The sequence below is a fragment of the Microcebus murinus genome, chromosome 9, assembly GCF_040939455.1.
Source record: "Microcebus murinus isolate Inina chromosome 9, M.murinus_Inina_mat1.0, whole genome shotgun sequence".
NCBI lineage: Eukaryota > Metazoa > Chordata > Mammalia > Primates > Cheirogaleidae > Microcebus > Microcebus murinus.
In genome coordinates this window covers 75,964,794-75,986,954 of record NC_134112.1, presented here as the reverse complement: position 1 = coordinate 75,986,954, position 22,161 = coordinate 75,964,794, and the positions used below count along the sequence as shown (strand labels likewise).

General features: G+C 37.2%; 1 protein-coding gene across 9 annotated transcripts in view; it reads left to right on the top strand.

Annotated features, from left to right (window-relative positions):
• CADPS2 (calcium dependent secretion activator 2) overlaps positions 1–22,161 on the top strand; it is a 454,741-nt gene that overhangs the window by 154,532 nt on the left and 278,048 nt on the right. For all 9 annotated transcript variants that reach the window (XM_076006584.1, XM_076006583.1, XM_076006580.1 and 6 more), the window contains exon 3: positions 10,450–10,782. In XM_076006584.1, the coding sequence (XP_075862699.1) occupies positions 10,450–10,782 (333 nt within the window). The remainder of the gene's footprint in view (positions 1–10,449; positions 10,783–22,161) is intronic.

Sequence of the window (22,161 nt, the reverse complement as noted above, 5' to 3'; positions counted from 1 at the left end):
CATTACAATAAGAACCCCCCCCCCCAAAAAAAAAAATCCTCATAGAATAATAGTTGGAAGGAGGTGGCCTAACAAGGAATTTTCAGAGTTTTCCATCACACCATGAAACATTGAAAAAAAGAAGGATGTGAGGATGGTCTAGGAGTAGTAGTATTTTCTTTAGTTTTGTGTCTGCATATAGAAGCTTTTCTTTAGAAATTCACATTTACTGTGGCATTGCTCCCTTTTCTACTGTGAGCAACATGATTTTTCTTCCCCTTCAGGGTCTCGGTCTTTGTTGCACAGTGTCATACAGATTTTGAGCCCAGGTAGGGCCCAGTGATCTTACTACTTTTATATTTGTGCTTGTACCAAGTGGCTTGGTAAATTCTTCAGTTTCAACCTCTGTGGTTACAGAGTGAAAGAGATTTTGCCATTGGCTTAGGGAAATTTAAGCTAATCAGTTGGAAATATGTATAAAGGAAAACTAAAGGATCAATCTTCTATTAGCCAATATTAGAAGTTGATATTAGAACAACTTCATAATATTGATAAGATGATGAGAATATCATGCATATGTTTTTTTTCTTTTCAAAGGAAAGCTTTTTGTTTTTCAAATCACAGTTATGTTCATTTGGGTATAGACTTATCTCAATTCCTACAACAAAATGGAAGAACTGACAGTGACCATTTGGTGCTTTAGATTTGCTCTAAGGGCTTTAAATTTGTTGTAAGAGATTTAGATTAGTTATAGAAGGGTCTTGGGAGAGCAACTGTTTACTAGTTTATAGATAAAAGTCTAGAGGTATCTCTTACCTAAATTTATTTTTTAAATGAAATACATTATTATCAGTTTTAAGTTGTGATTTCTTCACATTTAATAAGTAAAGGAATAGGATTGGTTAGGTCAGTGTTTCCAAATCTTTGAAATTTATGAATCAATAAACAAAAATGAGAGTCAGGTATAGCTTTTATTTTTGGTTTTTGCCAAGAAAGATAATTAACCATTACAACAACAACAACAAACAACAACAAAAACACCACCATTTATGATTAATACTATTGTAAAAGAAGTGACTTGTTCTATATAGTTTCAACTATTATAATATTAAATAAATTTAGCTTTATTAAAATGTTCTTTGTAGTCCTTATATTTGTTTTTTTCACCTCAAATCCATGAAAATGTCATCTTATACTAGTCAAAACACCAGCCTTTGGATTCAGTAACTTTCCAAAGTTCATTACTACAAGAGCCCAATCATTTCCATTAAAATTTAGGTATCTAATGGTACCTGACATTACAGAGGCTTTAAAATTTGTGCATCTCTCATGACGTTGGCAGCCTAGGCAGGAAAGAGGTACAGTGACGGTGCCCAGCAGGATAGGGATGTTTTACACCTCAGTGAGTATGGGGAGGTGCTAAGACAGCTTGGAGTGAAGAAGCAACATAGAGCTGTGGGCCGCTTTGCAAAGGAGGTGGAGAATAATAGTAGCACGGTGTCCTCCGAACTCTTGCCCATGTATTCACTCCTTGGCCTCTCCAGCACGGTTTAATGAGCCACAAATTGATCAATCTCCAAATTTGGTTGCCTAGTGGTGAAGAGGGGACGCTAAAGTGAGGCTGGCCTTAAATCTTGACTCTTCCACATTCCGGTTGTGTAATTGTGGCCATGTCTGTTTATCTCTCTCTGTTTTTTTCTTAATCTTTAATGTAGATACTTAGCTCCTTAGTATGTAGTTGTGAGGGTTAATACCTGTACTGCCCTCAAAACAAATTGCATCTATTTTCAAAGTGTATGTTTTATTGTGTGACTCCCTGTCATTAATGTTTGGATGGCATTTTGTGCTCTTGGGATAAAGACCAGAGGCCTTTCTAGGCCCGATAAAGCCCACCCCTCCAGTTTCTTCACATACCACTGAACCCTCGGTCACTTCACTGCAGCTCAGAGAAGCTTCCTGAGGCCCACATAGCCTGGCTGTGTTCCCTCCACCCACTGCGGGTTGGTTCCTCTTCATTTCCAAGGTACTTCCTTTCAGGGTTCAGATCTCAACTCTTCTCCTTAGGGAAAGCCTCTGTGACCTCCCCAACTAGATTCAAAACTTAGTTACAAACTCTCCTGGCACCAGAAACTCTCACTAGTATTTGTGAAGCCACAGGCTTATTAGTTTGTATAGCCATTTGTTTGCCCCACTCAAAACTCTAAGAAGGCAGCAAAACCATTTCATTTTGCTTATGAGTATATTCCGTGCAATGATCACATTGCCCAGTACATACTTTTTCTTGGTAAATATTTATTGAACAAACAGATGAGGGGTGGGAGAGGGAACATGTGGAGGGCTACACAAGTGTTCCCCATTACTGGAACAGAAAATATGTTCTCAGAAGCAATGTTAGAGGAGCCTGGAAAGGTGGATTGAGGGAGAGACTTGGCTGGCTAAAGAGACTGGCATGATATGGTGCCAATTGAGAATCCACTGACTGGCTTTGGGCACACAAAGTGACCTGAAAAAGAATACTAATGTTTATATTCTGGGAAACTTAAAGTTATTTGATTTCCAGTGAGAATAAACTCAACCACAGTTAACACAGATTCATGAATTGATAACACTTGAAAAATAGTTTTAAAACTGTATTGTTGTTTCTCCAAGGACAGCATAGATGATGGGAATTATGAGACAGTACTTTATTTGGCATTATTAAGGAGAAGAATACATCTCGCATAAGTGGGGCTCTTGTACTTCCTCAGCATTTTCCTGGCTGAACACATGTTGGCAGTCTTCCCGGAACCATCTCATAGATAGCCACAATGATTTGGCAAGCAGATAATGTTTTTCTCATCATTATAAAAATCCTTTCGAATCAAAGAAGCAGTGCACGGTTCATATCAACAACCATGTGTGAACAATAAGGGCTTCTGTGGAAATGTGTATTTGAAGGCTTGTTTGGACAGCTGAGCAGACTTACCCTTTGCAGACAGAGTTTCCTAGCATCACATTTCAGTTTTGTTATTAGTTCATGAACCATGACTTTGTTAAGATACTCAGTGACTTCTTTGGTACATAACCTGACCTGGTGAATGGGGATTGTGGCAGTTGATGGTGCTCAGATAGAAGCCCACATTGTAGTTAAAATTCACTGAAATGGGGGGAAATGTAACGTACATAGTATGTTAAAGTTTTCTGATGTGAGCCTTCTAACCTGCATGCTGAATCAGTTATGTGTTCAGTGGTATTTCACAAGAAGATCACAGATTGATAATTCCACAGGTCACAGAGTTATTGGGAGAATAGAGACTGAATCCTGGCCTTTGGACTCCAAAATCATCATTTCCCCACCCCACCATGGGTGTACCTCTGGCAGCCAGATGTCCTTCTGGGTGCCGGCCCACACTGTGACCTTGGGCCAGTACTTATCTCCTCAGCTTAAGCCACTTAACCTGTAAAAGAGAGTGATATTGGGAAAGGCACAGGGTGGTCATAAGCACTAAAGGGGATAATGTGAGAAGAGCTCTGGGGAGACAGAATGTCTGCTCCTCGGTGGGTGTGTCGATATATGTAATTTCCGTGGCAGCTTCAACACTCGCATGGCACCTACTGATATTCCAGATAGGATTTCATGGTGAATTCTGGGGCCCAGCACAGAAAGCTGGTGTGTGTCCCCCCAGGACTGGAGACCAGTTCTGAGACCAGTCTCTGCACATAGCCACGCTTCTCCTGCCTTTAACTTGACAGCTGTTGCAAAAGGATACAAGATCAAGATATTTGCTACTTACTGATACTAAACTCATCATTGTTAGAGTTTTGTAACTGCTATCACCTGAAAAATTGTTTGAAAAAACTTTATATCAGTATTTCAGCAAGAACAGCACAGATCATAGGAATTACTAAATATTTTGTTTATTAGACAACATAAATTTTATTTTTCTCATAAACCAGTCTCCTTCCTTTATGACATCACTGGTCATGCTTGCTTCCCTTTATGATATCTTTTGCTCCTCATTTCATATGGACAAGGTGCCTCTCTTATACTTCTTTCTTATATGAGCATATAATAGGAAAACAGTACCTCTTACTGGTTCTTTAATAATTTAAATGATGCAAGTGTGTGGATGGGTTTCAAAGCTTTAAATTCTGCCCCAGTTTTACTGAAACCTTTGCCTTCCTACCCACTACTCCTCTGCTAAATACCCTCCAAAATATTCCTTCAACATGTCACTTCCTTGCTGCTTTACGCCAGTGCTTTCCATTGCTTCCTGTATCAAATGACATCTCTGAACTACCCTTCTTTGCTGGACCAGCGGTTATTCCTCACCATTCTCCTCTGCAAGCCCCACACTCCATGCTGTCAATTAGCTGCTTCTCACAAAACTTAGGTCACTCTTTCCTGTGACATTGTTCGTTGTGATTCCTTCCTTCTGTAATATTGTTCCCTCTCTTGTTGCCATGGACAAGGTCCATGCCTTATATATCTTTCTTATATATAAGCATACAGTAGGAAATCAGTAAAGTTTCCTGGTTCATTAATTATTTAAATCATGCAGATGCACAAGTGGGTGAATGACATCATTACTTTAACCATCAAAACAACTCATTCACTGCTCACTCATTCTGTGGGTATTTTCTAAGTGCTTGCTATATAGGTAGGCGATATAGACAAAGTGGTGAATGAAACAGTTTTTATCTTCATGGAGCTTACCGTCTTGTGAGTTAAACAGATATGAATTTTTTTTACTTAAATCTTACAGTTACAATGTGATAAGTACTTTGAAGGAAAAAGAAAATATGCATACAACATATATACACGGGATCTAGCCATGCCAGGGTGACTGGGGAAGAAATTTCTCAGAAAGGGTCAACTGGGTAGAGATCTAAAGGGTGACTAAGATTGTAAGGGGACAGTGAGAAGGACAATGGGAGGTTTTTAAAAGGCTGGTGGAACTGGAACACATATATCTGGAAAGAAAGAATGACTTGTGATAAAGCCAGAGAGATAGTGTTGGATATTTTGAAATGGGGCCTCAAACAATGATTTTGATGGAAAACCAGTGAAGAATTTTAAGCTAGAGAAGTATTGAAATGACCAGAATCTTAAAAACATATTAGTTGCTGCCAATGAAGAGTATATGTTGGGAAAAAGTGAGGGCAGGAATAGGGTGGCTGCCAGAAAACCTTCTGAGGCAGGGAGCCCAGGTAGGAGGCTGTTTGCTGTCTCGCAGGGAGTCCCAGGCTAGGTGTGGAGAACTGCTTGTGGGCAAGTGGAGAGGTGAAGTAGGACTTGAGGAGAACTTAGGGGCAGAATCAGCAGGGTGCAGTGACAAGTTGTGTGTTGGGGAAAATAACAGGGAGGATAAGAAGGGGTCAGGAATTTTTTCAGGTTCCTCAAAGGTTGAAATGGGTATCTGAGACTCACTGAGGTAGGCAGAAAGTAGAGAAAATATTGGGAAAAATCATGAACTCATGAATTGAGGCTCATTAAGTTTGGGATGCCAGCGAGACATCTAAGAGAGATTGGGTGATCTTGGAGATTGAGTCTGGTGCTTAAGTGAGATTAGGATATAAGGTTTGTGGGTCACACTTTGGGACAGGGTTGGGAGCAGGTGCAAAGCAGAGGGCCCCCAGACCTAGCTGGGAGACAACGGACAGAGAGGAAAACAGCTTCCTTGTGATTGCACATCTTCCTTTGTCCTTGCGTCGGCCCAAGAGAACTCGTCTTCATTCCTGCTTTAGATGATTACTCTTCTTTCCTTATGTCAAAACTCTGTTTTCCTTCTGGAACTCATGCCTTTCAACTATACCCCTTCCTGTACTTTCAGTTCCTGGATATTTACTCATCCTCTGGTTCCTCTCCCACAGCCATCCATACCTTAGGAAACCTATGAGCTAGATGCCTATCTAATCCTCTTCTTTAGCTTAGGAGATTTCAGTGTCCAGGGATTAGTAATTACTTTTTTTTTAAACAAGTCTTTATTGAGCCCTTACTATGGGACAGGCTCTGTGGTAGACACTGGATTCAGTAGCAAACAAAACAAAGTCTCTGTTCTGGGACACTTACCTTCTATTTTGGGGAGACAGACAATAAATAGAGATCAGATGATGTTATGTGCTACAAAGGAAAATAGAGCAAGATAGGAGGATAAAGATGATGAATGAGATGGTAGGAGGAGAACAGAGCGTCCTTTCAGATGACTGCACTGATACCCAAATGAAGTAATACAGTAAATCATGTGAATGTATGAGTTGTATTATCTAATGCTTTGCAACAAATTATCCCAAAATTTAGCAGCTTAAAACAGCAAACATGTATATCTCATCATCTCTCAGGATTAGGAATCTGGGAGCAGTTTAGCTGGGTGTTTCTGCTTAGGGTTTCTTAGGAGGTTATAATCAAGATGTCAGCAGAGACTGCTATCATCTTGAGCAGGGGTCCTCAAACTTTTTAAACAGGGGGCCAGTTCACTGTCCCTCAGACTGTTGGAGAGTGCGCACTGTGGGCCCAGGGTGAGTCAGCTGCTAAGCAGGACAGGCAGCTGCGGCAAAAACACCTGGAGGGCTGGATAAATGTGCTAGGTGGCCCACGGGCCATAGTTTGAGGATGCCTGATTGAGGCTCAATTGGGACTGAAGAATTTGCTTTCAAACTTGCTGACATGGTGGTTGGCAGACCTTGGTTCAGTGAGAGCCTCAGTTCCTTGCCTCATGACAGCTAGCTTCCTGCAGGGCAAGTGATAAAAGAGAGCAAGAGAGAGTACCACAGTCTTCTGTAACCTAATCTCAGCATGGACATGCCATCACTTACCTTTCTATGTGTTCTGTAGCTTAAAGTGCTTCTCTTTACTGACCTATCTCCTCCATTGCTCGAATGTGACTTCCCAGTCTAGCCTTTGCCGCCTCTCTCATTTCCTTTTTCATTCAGACTTCCTAAAAAGAGCAGTTCATGTTTGCTGCCTTAACTTTATCATACATCATCCTCTCTCCTTCCTCCTGCAACTGGCTACTGCTCTTCTCTAAGCCAGTAAATCTTCTCTGCCAAAGGTAACTAGTGATGATAAAGACCAATCAAATTTTTTCTCATCTGACCTAATTTTTCTTGTGACACTTGGTATTCATTCTCTCTCTTCTCCTCCTCCCATTTGAGATTATCTTCACCTTGATTGCTACTATGCCTGTGTGTCCATAATTTTTCCTTCTACTTCTCTGATACTACCAACCACGCCCGGATCCAGTTCTTTGCCAAATGTTTAAATATATGTATTTCACAGTGTTTTGTTCTTGACTCTTTCTGTTTTTGCCATATTTTGTCTCCAAAGCTGACCTCTACCAAAACTGAACTGATTATCTATAACTGCCCCCCACACACACACACACTCACTACCATATAGCAACACCAAACACACACAAATTCTTCCACCTGTATTCTTTATTTTTAGTTAGTAGAATCCAGATACCCCAGTAAAAATCTGTGAATTATCAAGTTTTCCCTGCCTTAGTTTCCACATTCTGTAAGTCACTGAGATGGGCTCATTCTGTCTCCCACTCTGTCTTTCTCTGTAGCCTAGTCCTAGTTCAGACCTTGTTGTTTTCTACCTGGTCTGTTGTCCTTATCTGGTAACTGGTCCCAGTCTCTGCTCTGGTTGATTGTTGTCTACCCTCAATGTTGCAACCAGTTATTTGCCCAAAACGTGCATCTCCCCATGTTAGTGCCTGTGCCACCCAGCCGTCATTGACTCCGTGTCATCAGAGGGGGCCCTGAGTCTTCCCTCAGCACACGTGGCATTTTGCCACCTGGTCTCTGTTGGTTTCTCTGGCTCAGCTTTTGCTGCCCTCCACATTTTAGGTAATGTTCCTGCAGTATGGAAGTTCTTACATTTCCCTCAAAAGGCCTTATACCGTTTTATTTTTCTGTGTTCCCCGCCCCCAATCTTTTACTTTCCTGAAATGTCTTTTATTTTCCCTTTTCCTCTCACACAGATTGTTCAAAACATGGGTCCCTCACCTCTGTCCTCTCTAACTCTGGCCCCTAGAAAATTAATACCCTCTTTCCTTTTGCTTTCCCTCCCTCTGTGCAGGTTTCTGCTGTTGCTGTTACCCTATTTCCTATTCATCCCGTCTGTCTCAGGTAGTGTGAGCTGCGTGAGCCCAGGGTCTTTGACTCACTCCTCTTTGTGCCCCAAACAGGTAGCAGAATCCCTGGAATGTTGTTACCACTTAGCACATGTCCATTAGATTACATGTAATTGGACTGAGTTAGTAGGGCTTTCGGTATGGTTTTGTAGGGGAAATTAAGAATCCAAAAATAAACCTTCATTTGTGTCCTTGCTTTAGAAATGTGGTTTGTTTACTTGGTGAAATCTAGCTCTGACTCTGTTAGGCAGAAGAAGTTGGAAAAATAAAATGCCTGCTAACTTAGAGTATTAGAAATGAAGCAATTAAAAGTTTTTCTGAAGTTAGTCTTAAGATATTTATATTGCACTTTAAAAATATCCTCCTGGTATAACTTTAGACATCTTACCAAATTGCTAAGGTTGGTTGGTTCAACTTCAAATATTTTCACATAGAAACAATGTTGTAGCACTTTAGTATTTTTATATCAGTTAAGGTGTACTGTGGAGAAGAGACCACACGATAATTGAACAGGACAAGCTTAAACAATAAAGGATTGCTGGCTTTGGCTAAAGAAAACTCTAAAGAATATAGGAGTAGCCAAAATAGGGAGCAGAGCACCCAAGGAAGGAAGAAATCTGGAAGAGGATTCCACTACCCTCTCCCAGGGCAGGGATCCAGCACTCATTGAAAAGTTACGTCTTACTGCATGGCAGGGATGGCAGAGGAGTTCAGAGGAGTGCTGCACTGATAGAACTTATAAGGAATCTACCTTCCAGGGTCCTGGGGAGAAATCGTCCTCAGGGAGGTGCCATACTGCAGAACTCACTGGGAATCTGCCAGTGGGGATGGTGTACTTGGAAGCCACCTTGGGAGGACTGGAGAAAGGCTGCCCATGGGTTGGTGCCTTGTAGCTTCAGGTGAGAAGAGAACCAAGAAGAGAGCCCTTCTTCCTCCAATATGTCTCCTCCAGCACCCTCTACTGGCTTGTTTAAAATTGTGCTAGCTGACACAGGCTGGATGATGGAAAGGTGGATTTGTAGGTGAAAAGCAGCACATTGACAACTGGCACAGTCCACTCCTTTAACCACTGTGCTTCCATATGTTCCAACTTAAAAATTAAAGCTATTGTGCAAATTAGAATATAAATATACAAAATTTATTTGCAAAATTTAATATATGAGTATATATAAATATGTCAGTATTTGTGAATATGGTTATTTATGTATAATTATAGGTAAATAATTTTTATATAATTTATAAATATATAATTAATTTCTTGAATGCCACTGCACAGTGAGAGTGGTAGTATTAGATGTGGTTCTTCTAGATACAGGTTCTTCTGGGAGAATGTTTTGTCATTATAGGAAGAAGAAAGCGGGAATAAAAGCAGTCTCATATGACCCATAATGGATTCTTAAGAATGTGGATGACATAATAGTTGTCTAATGATTCTTGACTGATATTTAGATCCATGACTTAGAAAACAGAAAGACATTTAAGGCCAACTCTGGTGTCTCTTCTAAAATATGACTTATTACTGATATTAGTCATCTCCTCTTACATGTTTCATGAGTACCTCACTCTGTGATTATCATTGTTTTTATTTAATTTCTTACCTGGTAGTGGTGGACAATTAGAAGTACCTTAGTGGTCTTGCTTTTCTAGCCTCCATTCTTCCTAGCTGTGACAAGGGTGTGAGAAGTTGTGGGGGTGAGGATAGTTGTACTCTAAGCCCCCAGGTGTTGAGCAATCTTGATTAGAAATTACATATGATGGATATTGACTTGTAATCTAGACTTACCATACTATTGCCCTTTAAATCCTCACTTACATGATGGGGGCCCCTCCCCCAGCTGAAGACTAGCCAGAACTCACAAATACAGATAGAGATGTTGTGTTCATATCACTAATTACCTTCGTAGCTTTTTTTTTTTTTTTTTTGGCTTGTAAACAACAGAAATTTATTCCTCACAGATATGGAGCCTGTTGCAGATTCGGTGTCTGGTGAGGGCCCATTTCCTGATTTCCAGTCAGCTGTCTTTTTCCCTATCCTCACATGGTTGAGAGGATGCAGGAGCTCTCTGGGGTACCCTTACAAGGACACTAATCCCATTCATGAGGACTCTAGCCTATTGTTATTACATTGTAATATATAATGAAATAATTATACAACTCACCATAGGTTGGGGACCCCTGTTTTAGAGAGAGATCTGGGGCCTCCACCATGTCATTGGTTACCATATATTATAAAGCATTTGAATCATTGTAGAATATTTGGCGTCAGTGACTCTGGCTGGATTGCTGAAAGCAAGTGGTGTTTGTGCCCATGCCTAATTGTAAATGGATTTTGTTTTGTTTTGTTTTTCAGGTTTTTCTAAAGAGTGACCGAGTGGCCAGAATGGTTCAGAGTGGAGGGTGTTCTGCTAATGACTTCAGAGAAGTGTTTAAAAAAAACATAGAAAAACGTGTGAGGAGTTTGCCAGAAATTGATGGCTTGAGCAAAGAGACAGTATTGAGCTCATGGATAGCCAAATATGATGCCATTTACAGGGGTGAAGAGGACTTGTGCAAACAGCCAAATAGAATGGCCCTAAGTGCTGTGTCCGAACTTATTCTGAGCAAGGAACAACTCTATGAAATGTTTCAGCAGATTCTGGGTATTAAAAAACTAGAACACCAGCTTCTTTATAATGCATGTCAGGTAAGTCGTCTATGATAGTTTCCATTTCCCTGTCTGACTCACAGAATGGATATCAAGTGTTTATGAGCCTATGAAGATGTTCTTTACTTTCTATAATCATTTTGCTTGAAAAGTTGAGTGAAATTGAATTTTAATAATAATATAGTGATATTTAAAAGATTTGAAAGAAGTATTTGATGGAAAAGAATATCAGTACTTTTTATCTAGTAAATAATTGTTCCCGTATGCCCTATTTTAGGACATCAGATTTATGCCTGTTGGGTTTATATGGACCATGCCCTGAATAGTGAAATAAAAATCATCTGTTATCTGAAGAAGCGTGGCAATTTATAATAAACAGGTCTCAGTGCAAAATAATGTTTTATAGTCTTCTGGGTTTTATGAAAGTAATGAAATTTCTATGTTTTTCTTTAACTCACCCAGATAGAAATGAATTTAGTATGATTGTTAAACTATGTAATTTAAAGATTTGACAGAGTTAATAATATATTTTCTCTTCAGTTGTTATTCTAGTTATGCATGTGAAAAATAGAAAAAAATCTCATGTTCCACAACTTTCTTTTTTTTAGACCCTATGATTTGTCTAATAATGTATTCCTTCTATATTTGCATTTTGTTTGCTTATTTTGGAGCTATAAATTATTTATGCCCTAATATACAATTTAAATTGATAAAATTGTGGTATTTTAAAATTCATGTGTTCCTTAAGAGTTACGCTTTTCTAATGTATATACGTTTAATTTTAATCTTTTTGCAAATCTAGTTCTCTTAATTTCTGTATTTTATCTATATCTCTTACTTTGTATTACTAATTTGTGGATTATTTCAGATTAATAAATTAACAGAGTTAATTAATGGTAAAGCAGTGTGGCATTTTTAACCCTGTGAACAACTCATACATTCACCATAACTGTTGCCACTGTGTTATTAAATGAAGTGGTCATTTGATAATAGTGGAGGATGACTATAAAACCAAAATCTTCTATTATAAAGACAAATACAAATATTACTTTGTATTTTTAATGAAACATTAGCTCCCTTATACAGTTAAATGTTGATTAACATAATTTAATGGTGAAAGTCAAACTTAGACATTCAGTAGATATTTATTGGGTGTTTATTCAAGTCAAAAATATCTGTGGATGTTAAGGAAACCAAACTGAGCAAAATAAAATGTTTGTTTTCCATGAGCTAAAAAGTCTAATAGAGCAGATAGACTTCTAAATGAGTTATTACATATGCATTAGAGTATACTGGATTTTTAGAGTTATAAAATGTATTCTATGAGTTTATGTTTATTAACTCAAAATGTTTTAAAATTAATTTTCTGCTTATTAGAGAATCAGGTGGGGTATGGATCCTCTAATCTTAGTCTCCTATGATTTAGAACATACTTTTAATTCCAATCTCCAAATATATTGGAGATTTAGTGGATTTATTTTTCTTTTTTATTCTATTAGTATTTTCCTCATATATTTTGAACCTGTTAGGTACATACATTTATATTAGGATTGTTATGTCTTCTAATAGAATTGGCTCCTTTATCATGACATAATACTCTTCTTTATTCCTGATAATCATTCTTTTCCTGAAGTCTACTAATATAGCCACCCCGGCTTGCTCTTTGTTAGGATTAGCATGGGGTATCTCTCCATCTGTGTATTTTTAACCTGAATCTTTGTATTTAAAGTAGTTTTTTGTAGACAGCATATAATTGGGTCTTACAGTGTGTTTTTAAATTCAGTCTAACAATCTTTGTCTTTCAATGGGTATGTTCAGGCCATTCACATTTAAAGTGATTACTTATATAGTTGGATTAAATTCTACAATCTTTGTAACTGGTGCCATTTCCTTGGATTTGTTCTTTGCCCTCCCTGCCTTTTTCTGCCTTCTCTAATTTTGATTGGACATTTTATATGATTCCATTTTATATCCTCTTTTGTTGTACTGCTTATACTTGTTTTTTAAAGAAAGGTATTTACTGGTCCCCCTAGAGTTTAAAATACACATTTTAAAATAATCTAAGTCACCTTCAAATACCACTATACCATAAGGCTTCAAGTGTAGTACAGCTACTTCATGTTAGAGTATTCCTAATTCCTCCCTCCCATCTCTTGTGACATTACTGTCATTCATTTCACTTATAATATGCTATAATCACCCAACACATTGTTGTGATTATTGCTTTAAACAGTTATATTTTAGATCAATAAAAAATAAAAGATTATATTTTTTACTTTCATTTGTACCTTCTCTGATGGTCTTTTCTTTCTTTATGTAGCTCCAAGTTTCTTACCTATATTGTTTCCCTTATCTCTGAAGTACTTCTTTTAACAACTCTTGCAAGGCAGTCCTACAAGTAATGCATTCTCTCAGTTTTTGTGTGTCTGAGAAAGTCTTTGTTTCTTCTTCATATTTAAAGGATAATTGATTGGATGTAGAATTATCAATTAGCTTTCTTTTTTCTCTTTCAACCCTGAAGATTTCACTTCACACTCTTTTTACATGCATGATTTCTGACAAGAAATCTGATAATAGTTCTTATCTTTGACCCTCTATAGGTAAGGTGTTTTGTTTCTCCTTATGGCTACCTTCAAGATTTTCTCCTTTTAGTTTCTGCAGTTTGCATATGATATACCTGGGGTAGTTTGTTTTAGGAGGTTTATTTGGCATGTGTATTTCTCTTGCTTTGTATTTTCTGAACTCCCTGTGTATGTGGGTCAGTGTCTATCATTAATTTTGGAAATTCTCTGCTATTATTATTTCAAATATTTCTTCTGTTCCATCCTCTCTTTCTTCTCTTTTTGGTATTCCATTATGCTTATGCTACCCCCTTTTGATATTGTCCCACTGTTCTGCAATGTTGTGTTTTTTTTGTTTTTTTTTCCAGCTCTCTTTCCCTTTGCATTTCAGGCTGGGAAGTTTCTATTTACCCATCTTCTAAGTCACTGATTCTTTCCGCAGCAGCATCATGTCTGCTGATGAGCCCACCGAAGGCAATCTTTGTTTGTCTTATAGTGTTTTTGATTTCTAGCATTTCCTATTGAATCTTTCTTAGAGCTTCCATCTCCTGCTTGTATTCTGCATTTTCAACTTCTTCCATTAAGGGCCCTTAAAATAATGACAGTAATATATATTCCTTGTTTGATAATTCTAACATCTGTGTCACATCTGAATCTCATTCAGATGCTTACTGTATCTCTCCAGACTGTGTTTTTTTTTCCTTGTTGCCTTTTGGCATGCTTCATAATTTTTTGTTAAGAGCCAGATATAGTATCTCAAGGAATAGCAGCTGAGGTAAACAGGGCTTTAGTATGAGGATTATTTATGTTAATCTGAGTTAGGAGTTTAGCTATGCTTAATGTTTCTTGTACTTATAAATACAGCAGTCTTCAAATTTCTCTAACATTCTTATTTTTGTCTCCCCTCTTGACTTTGTATTCCTCCTTGACTAAGTATTCCTCCTCAGAGAAAGTCTGTGCCTTGCAGCTCTTTTAGCTGTGCTCTATCCACTGTTGTCAGACTGGACCTGTGGTTGTGTTGTGTTAAGATGTTGGAGAAAGGGAGTGTTCTGGAACCTGATTAAATCCCAGTCTTTCAGTGGACCTATGTCTCAGGGCTATACCCTTCCCAAGTGTCCCTGTCCCTTGTCCAGGAGCATCACTGCCTCCCACCCCCGTGCTTCGTTCCTTTCTTAGATGCAGCGTTCCCGATCTGTTTTCTTGAAGTCCTGTCTCCTGTTCACTCTGTTTTAGTTTTGTTTTTGTTTTACAGTAGATGAGACAGTACGTCTACAGTGGGATAATACTCTCTTACTCCAGCTGGGATAAATTCTCATTGTTTCGCTCTGGCAGAGTCTTTCCTCTTTGGTTAGGGAGAAGGATCTGAGAGATTTAACAATGGCTTTTCCCCCTTTTCCTGTCAGGGCCATGCATCATCACTGTGAGAACTTGAAGGGGTCACTGGAAGGAAAGTGCAGTGCAGAGTGGAGGCCTCTTTATGATTGTGGCCCCGGGAGTTTCTCACTCTCCGCACTCAGCTCATAGTAATTTGTCAAAATTTGTAGATAAGCAAATGTTCCTACCACACATGGCATCCAGTGACTTCTGCTCCAAGGTCTGTGTCTTTGTAGATTGACCTGTCTTTCTAGATTTAGGGTTAGTGGTTTGCCCTGCATCGTCAGTTTTTTAATAAATCCAAGAAAAGTCATTGATTTGCAGTTTGTCCAGGTTTTTATTGTAAGGATGGGAGTGATGACTTCCAAGCTCTTTACATATCTCAACTGAAACTGAAATGCCTTTCAATTCTGACATTTGAGAGAAAAGCTTAAGGATTATTTTTTGGATATATCTTAAATCCCAAAGAAATTACAAAAAAGTACTTCTATGAATAAGGGAAAAGGTTTCTTTGGGAATAACAATTATTTTACAAAAATTATGAAATTAAATTGTTAAGAAAATAGCTGAGACTCTTTTTTGCTGAAATACATACAGGCATACCTTGGAGACATTGCATGTTCAGTTCCAGACCACTGCCGTAAAGTGAGTATCGCAGTAAAGCAAGTCACACAAAATTATTTGTTTCCTAGTACATGTAAAATGATGTTTACGCTATACTGTAGTCTATTAAGTGTATAACAGCATTATGCCTGGAAAAAAATAACATGTAATTTGATTTAAAATACTTTATTGCTAAAAATGCTAACAATAATCTGAGCCTTGATCGAGTCATAATCTCTTTGCTGGTGGAGAGTCTTGCCTCGATGTTGATGGCTGCTGACTGATCTGGGTGGTGATTGCTGAAGGTTGGGGTGGCTGTGGTAATTTCTTAAAACAAGATGACAGTAAAATTGGTTGTAGTGATTGACTCTTCCTTTCACAAAACACTTCTGTGTAACATGTGATGCTGTTTGATAGCTTTTTACCTCTAGTAGAACTTCTTTGAAAATTAGAGTCAATCCTTCAAACTCTGTAGCTGCATTATCAACTAAGTTTATGTAATATTCTAAATCCTTTGGTCATTGCAATAATGTTGACAGCATTGTTACCAGGAGTAGATTCCATCTCAAGAAATGGGTTTCTTTGCTCATTCATATGAAGTAATTCCTCATGTATTCAAGTTTTATCATGAGATTGCAGCAATTCATTCACATCTTTAAGCTCCACTTCTAGTTCTCTGGCTATTTCCAGAAAATCTGCACTGACTTCTCTACTAAAGTCTTGAACTCCTCAATGTCATCCAAGAGGGTTGGAATCAGCATCATCCAAACACTTGTTAATCTTGATAATTTGACCTCTTCTCATGAATCACCATGAATATTCTGAATAGCATTTAGAATAGTGAATCTTTTCCAGAAAGTTTTTCATTCACTTTGCCAAAATCCATCAGAGGAATCACTATCTGTGGCAGCTATAGCCTTGCAAAATGCATTTCTTAAGTAATAAGACTTGAAAATAGAATTTACTCCTTGATCCATGGGCTACAAAATGGACGTTGTGTCAGCAGATATGACAAAAATAAACACATTAATTTTTTTTACATCTCCATCAGAACTCTTGGATGACCCAGGTACATTGCACCAATGAGCAATAATATTTTGAAAGGAATCTTTTTTTCTGAGCAGAAGGTCTCAATATTCATAAATCATACTATAAACAGATGTGCTATCATCCAGGCTTTGTTGTTCCATTTATACAGCACTGGCAGAGTAAATTTAGCATAATTCTTGAAGGCTCTAGAATTTTCAGAATTGTACGTGAACAATGACTTCAACTTAAAGTCACAAGCTGGAGTAGCCCCTAACAAGTGAGTCAGCCTGTCCCGTGAAACTTTGAAGTCAGACATGGACTCTCTCATCTCTAATTATGAAAGTCATAGATGGCATATCCTTCCAATAAAAGTTTGTATCATCTATAGTACATTAAAAAACTATTGTTTAGTGTAGACACCTTTATCAATGATCTTAGCTAGATCTTCTGGATAACTTGCTGCAGCTTCTCCATCTGCACTTGCTGCTTCACCTTGCCCTTTTATGTTATGGAGGTGACTTTTCCTTAAACCTCAAGCACCAACCTCTTCAAGCTTCTAGCTTTACTTTTGCAGCTTGCTTACCTCTCTCAGCCTGCATAGAATTGAAGAGAGTTAGGGCCTTCCTCTGGATTAGGTTTTGGCTTATAGGCTGGTTTGATCTCCTATCCAGACCGCTAAACATTTCTTCATATCAGCAATAAGACTTTTTTGCTCTATTATCGTTCATGAGTTCACTGGAGTAGAATGTTTTATTTTCTTCAAGAACTTTTTCTTTGCATTCACAACTGGGCTGACTCACTCTTTGGTGCAAAAGGCCTAGCATTTGACCTATTTTTGCTTTTGACGTACTTTCCTCAGTATGCTTAATCATTTCTAACTTCTTATTTAATGTGATGGATGTGCAATTCTTCTTTTCACCTGAACACTTAGAGACCATTTTAGGATTATTAATTGGCCTAATTTCAATAGTGTTGTGTCTCAGGGAATAGGGATGCCCAAAGAGAGGGAAAGAGATAGAGAAACAGCCACATAACATTTATCCATTAAGTTCATTGTCTTATATGTAAGCAGTTTATGGTGCCCCAAAAGAATTATAATAATAACATGAAAGATCACTGAATTCAAATTACCATAACAACATAATAATAATGAAAAACTTTAAAATATTTCAAGAATTTTCAAAATGTAACACAGAAATAAGAAGTGAACACACGCTGTTGTAAAAATGGCAAGTCTATCAACTTGCATAATGCAAGGTTGTCACAAACTTTAAATCTGTAAAAAAAAAAAAACAAAAAAACTGCAAAGTACAATAAGATGAGGTATGCCTATACATATCTTAGTTTATTTGTTCTTTTATTGTCTTCCAATAAAAGCTTAAAAATGAAAGGTAAGAAATGGTAATAGAAATTACAGAAAATAGCCTGCTCTTTAGGGAAAGGAATAGTCTAAGAAGAGACGTAGTAGAACAGGCCCTGGGGGAGCAGAGAGAGAGGATCTCGAGTTACTGCAGTGTCTGGAACCTGGCTCAGGTGTGTGTCAGTGAGGTTTATTCCACCTTCCCAGTGTTTCAGGAAAAGCTTTGAGACACTGCAAACTGCAACAGTCTTGCTTCTGTGTTTGTTTACCCCTGTCTGGCCCCTTGTTTTTGCCAGCAAATTCCCTAGAAGAATCTCAACGATGCGTTGCTTGCTTCAGGGTCAGAAGCTCAGGATAGAGAGCTGTGGTGGTGAGCTGTGCAGGACAGTAACGCCAGGCAGTCGCTGGGGACACCAGAAGGAAAGAACATGAATGAGAAGGGAGCCAGGCCAGGGCTGCCATGTGATGCCTACAGGAGCATTGTTTGGTCCTTTACTCTGTCCAAAGCAGCAGGATTAGCTTCAGGAATGGAAATACAGGAAGCTGTCTTCTAAAAAAAAGCATAGGTTTACATTGCTTCCGGTCAGAGCCAGTAACTTACTAATTATCAAAATGGAGGCATAAACTCCTAAAATGCTAAGTTAGAAGATAACACACCACAGTTAAGATATGAAATGAGGGATAATTGAAAGAAAAAGGGTTATTTATTTGTTATTAGGAAATCATAAAGAATAAGAACAACCCAAACATGTTGTAGATTAGCTATTGCACTATTAAAATTAATTGCCATATTTTGGATTCTATGGTTTAAGAATCAAGTATCTGCAATGGCATACATTCATAGAACAAAATATTAGGACAAAAGTATGGCAAGGAAGCTTAACGTGTATAATCTAAAATGAGCAGCATAAATATACAAGAATCTGAAATTGTTATTGAAGATGTAGTTGAATCAGTATGTTACAAGTGCAATAAAGAAAATGGAGTGAAGGAAGAATAATTTGCCAGTGGAAAGTTTAATTTCAGAATAATTTTAAGGAAATGCAATGACTTTCAAGAAAATAGAGCTATTCTTTTAGAGGGACAATGTTAGATGATATTAAAACTATGTATTTTATGATTTTAAGTAAATTAATAAATAAAAATAATTTTATCTCACATATTTTTAATGAAAATGTTACTTAGGTGGTAGCAGTTAATCATCTGCATTTCTTAAAACAGAAATTAAATGTGTTTATTAAAGATTATTTTTAAATATGACATAAGGTAAAATGGTATGTTCAAATAATTAGTTAATCCGTTATGTATAATAATTAAGGGATATAGATAGTATGCTCCAAGCATCGTGTTAAATGATAGAAACCTAGAGAAAGATAAAATCTAGATATTTGCTAGGTTTATAGGAAAAAAAAAAATAATGCTGTTCTAAATGCCACAGTAGTGTGGTTCTGTTTTCTTGGAGTTGGGACAGGCAGTATCATCTTTGAGTGTGTCATGAAGAAATTCACCAAAATGAGAAGATGCTAAGATATTTGGGCAGAGAAACCAGCATGTGCAAAGTGTGGAGGTGTGAAAGAGCATGGCTTTGGGGGAACTTCAAGTCTTTAGTCCTGCTGGGGTATAAGGAGGAGCTGGAGCTGTAGTGCGAATTAATGTAAACAGAGGCAGGTAAGGGTTTTATGGACTGTACAGAGAGGTTCAATCCTAAATGACTAGAGCCTGAAGAGTGAGTACATAGTATCATTATCTACTCCTGTAATTCTCTTCCTTTTACTTCTATATTTTTAATTTAAGACGATTAAGCAACTCTGAATTTAACAGCTATCTAGATCCTGATCCTTTCTGCCGTAAGCAACATTCATTAATCTTTTATGATCTCATTCCATTAACTGAAGAAAGTGACTTACCCAAATTTACTCAAATGTCAAAGCAAAGTAAACTGAGATTTTACTATCTTCACATCCCCTCACCCTCAAATGCCTCATGTCTGAAGACTGTAAGAACTGTGCTGAGTAATAAATACCACAGGACCATTTGGGAATTTGCCCCACATAAACAGGGATATTTGTGAATGGTTAAAAAATAGCATTCAAGTTTATGATTTCCTTTCCCTAGAAGTTTTAGTTTTTGAGATTAAGTACTTTGGGTCTAGGAGTTTAAATAAATCAATAAATAGGAAGTTGCTGTGTTTCCTGTTTTCTGTTTTCCTCTCACTATGACCATCTTCCCCTGAAGGCCAGGAATCATGAGGCATTAACCATTCCGAACACCTCCATTCAAGGTGTGTAAAAAGAAAATAGAGAAGGGGGGAAAGCTGAATCCTCAAAGGAATTTGCTATCTGTCTTCTTATATCTCAACTGTAACATATGATGGATAATATGTTTTATTTAACAGAGAGTAATTTTGTCCACTTCAGCAGAAATAAAAGCACATTCTACTGACAGGTACATTTGATTACTTTCAAAATGACTTTTAAAACAAAAAAATAAATGCCATGGAAATGAAAATTAGGCAGGAGTATATTTTTCATATATATGTAATTTAAAATGTCAAAATTCTTGAGGAAAGTAGTCAAGTAAATGTCATTAAATGGCAATTTTTGATTTTGGTGATACAACAAGGGAGAAACTATAAGACCTTAAATATTATTAGATTTTATAATATCTGATTTTGGGAACTTTGAAATTGATTATTGATATGGCTGTAGTATTTATATACATAATCAATTCTTTACAGGTAAATATAATATAATTTAGATGAATTAGATTTCTGTAAAATGAATTTCAGTCTATGTTTGGTAATATTGAGTAAATTCCCTCTTTAAAAAGTAAATTTCTATAATTGTCAATGCCATTTTAATATATTCTTAAATTAGGTTTTATTAGTGTTGCTTCATTTGACTATGCATTACTGTTTCTTAAAGTTGGCCCACATGTGCAGGAACTACATAAGAATATTTCTAATAAGATTTCTCCTAAAAGAGGCACAAGAAGAGTGACATGGCTTGGAATCTGTTAGGGAGCTGTTGTAGGGTGTGTTGCTGGAGTTACAGGAGATGAGGCTAAAGAGTTAGGAAAGGGCTTGAATATTAAAGGCCTTGCGTGCTAGATAGCTTGGAATTTATCTTATGATAGAGAACAATGTTAAGGTATAAACAAAGAAACAAAAGGAACAAATTGGGGATCTGAGAAGATCCTTCTCTGTGGTGTAAAAAAGGAATTGTAGATGGCCATACCCTTCCTCACTTCACCTGTGGGCATGGACCAGTGCTATTTTTTAAAAAAAAGTGGGCCAGAAACTACATATTAATCTTTCATGTCCTCTTTCCTGGCTTTTCTCATTGCCATACTCTAGATCTTTTGATTGTAGACCTGTTTGGACCTCTCTGTTGCCTGTGAAATTCTTAGGCTTCTGGACATCACCTAAGAGTCCGTTTTCACATCCTCTTGGTGCCATGACCTGTACTGTGCTTCTGAATTTTACTCTGCTCCCACAGTTGGGAACTTTGGTGTTAAAACACTAGACCACCTGCTTTCCTGGAAAGGGACAAGATGAAAGTTTAGGAATTCTAGCAGAAGCTGGGGATTGTCAGTGTTTAACTAATAAAGCTTTTATATTAACCATGGTATGATGGTGCATCTCCAACTAGGATGCTTATTTGTTTTTGTTTTGTTTTTTAAACATAAAACCTACTCTGGTCAGGCACTTTTCTAGGTTAATCTGGTCTGGGAATGTTCTGGGAAAGTGATGGTGTCTTTGCTATTTTATTTAATGGTAAACTCTTTTAATCTCAGCATTATTTCATTATTAGTATAGATGTAGATTCAACTATTTTATTGAAATAAGTATAGTTAGTAAATAATGCTTAAAAATACTCATTACTTTTGTACAGAAGATGAAATGCTAATACTAAATGAAATGCTAAAGAAAATTTCATGATGTGCAAAAAATTTGCAAACTTTTATTTACCATTTTAAATATATATATATGTATGTATACACACACAGAATGTATATGCACATTCTCTAGGCTATAGAAGTCCCATGGTTTTTATGTTTGAGGTTAAATTTCTTATGTTCTTGCCTTTGAACATTTTGATCCATTATTTAATATAGTTTAGTTCAGTTCACATAGGGTAATTTTATATCTAATTAACTCATTCATCTTTTCCCTATTTTAAGTTTTCAAAGGAAAATGTGGTTTGGGAAATGCATTTTTAAGACTCTTAGAACTGTTCTACAGTAATCCATGACAGAACTGCTATTTCTGAGTCAGATTTGTATGCATAATTTAGAATGTAGATATAAGAGAGTTCTTTAAAAGCTTTGCTCTAGCAGACAGAATGCTACCTGATTCTCTCATATGTAATGGCATACAAGGAATGTGTTGCTCTTGAGAGTTTGGGAATAACTTCATTTCCTTATGTTCTTTTTGTTGTATGAAATTACATGAAAGAACATTAGTTACCTTGTAGTTGTTAGCTGATTCTC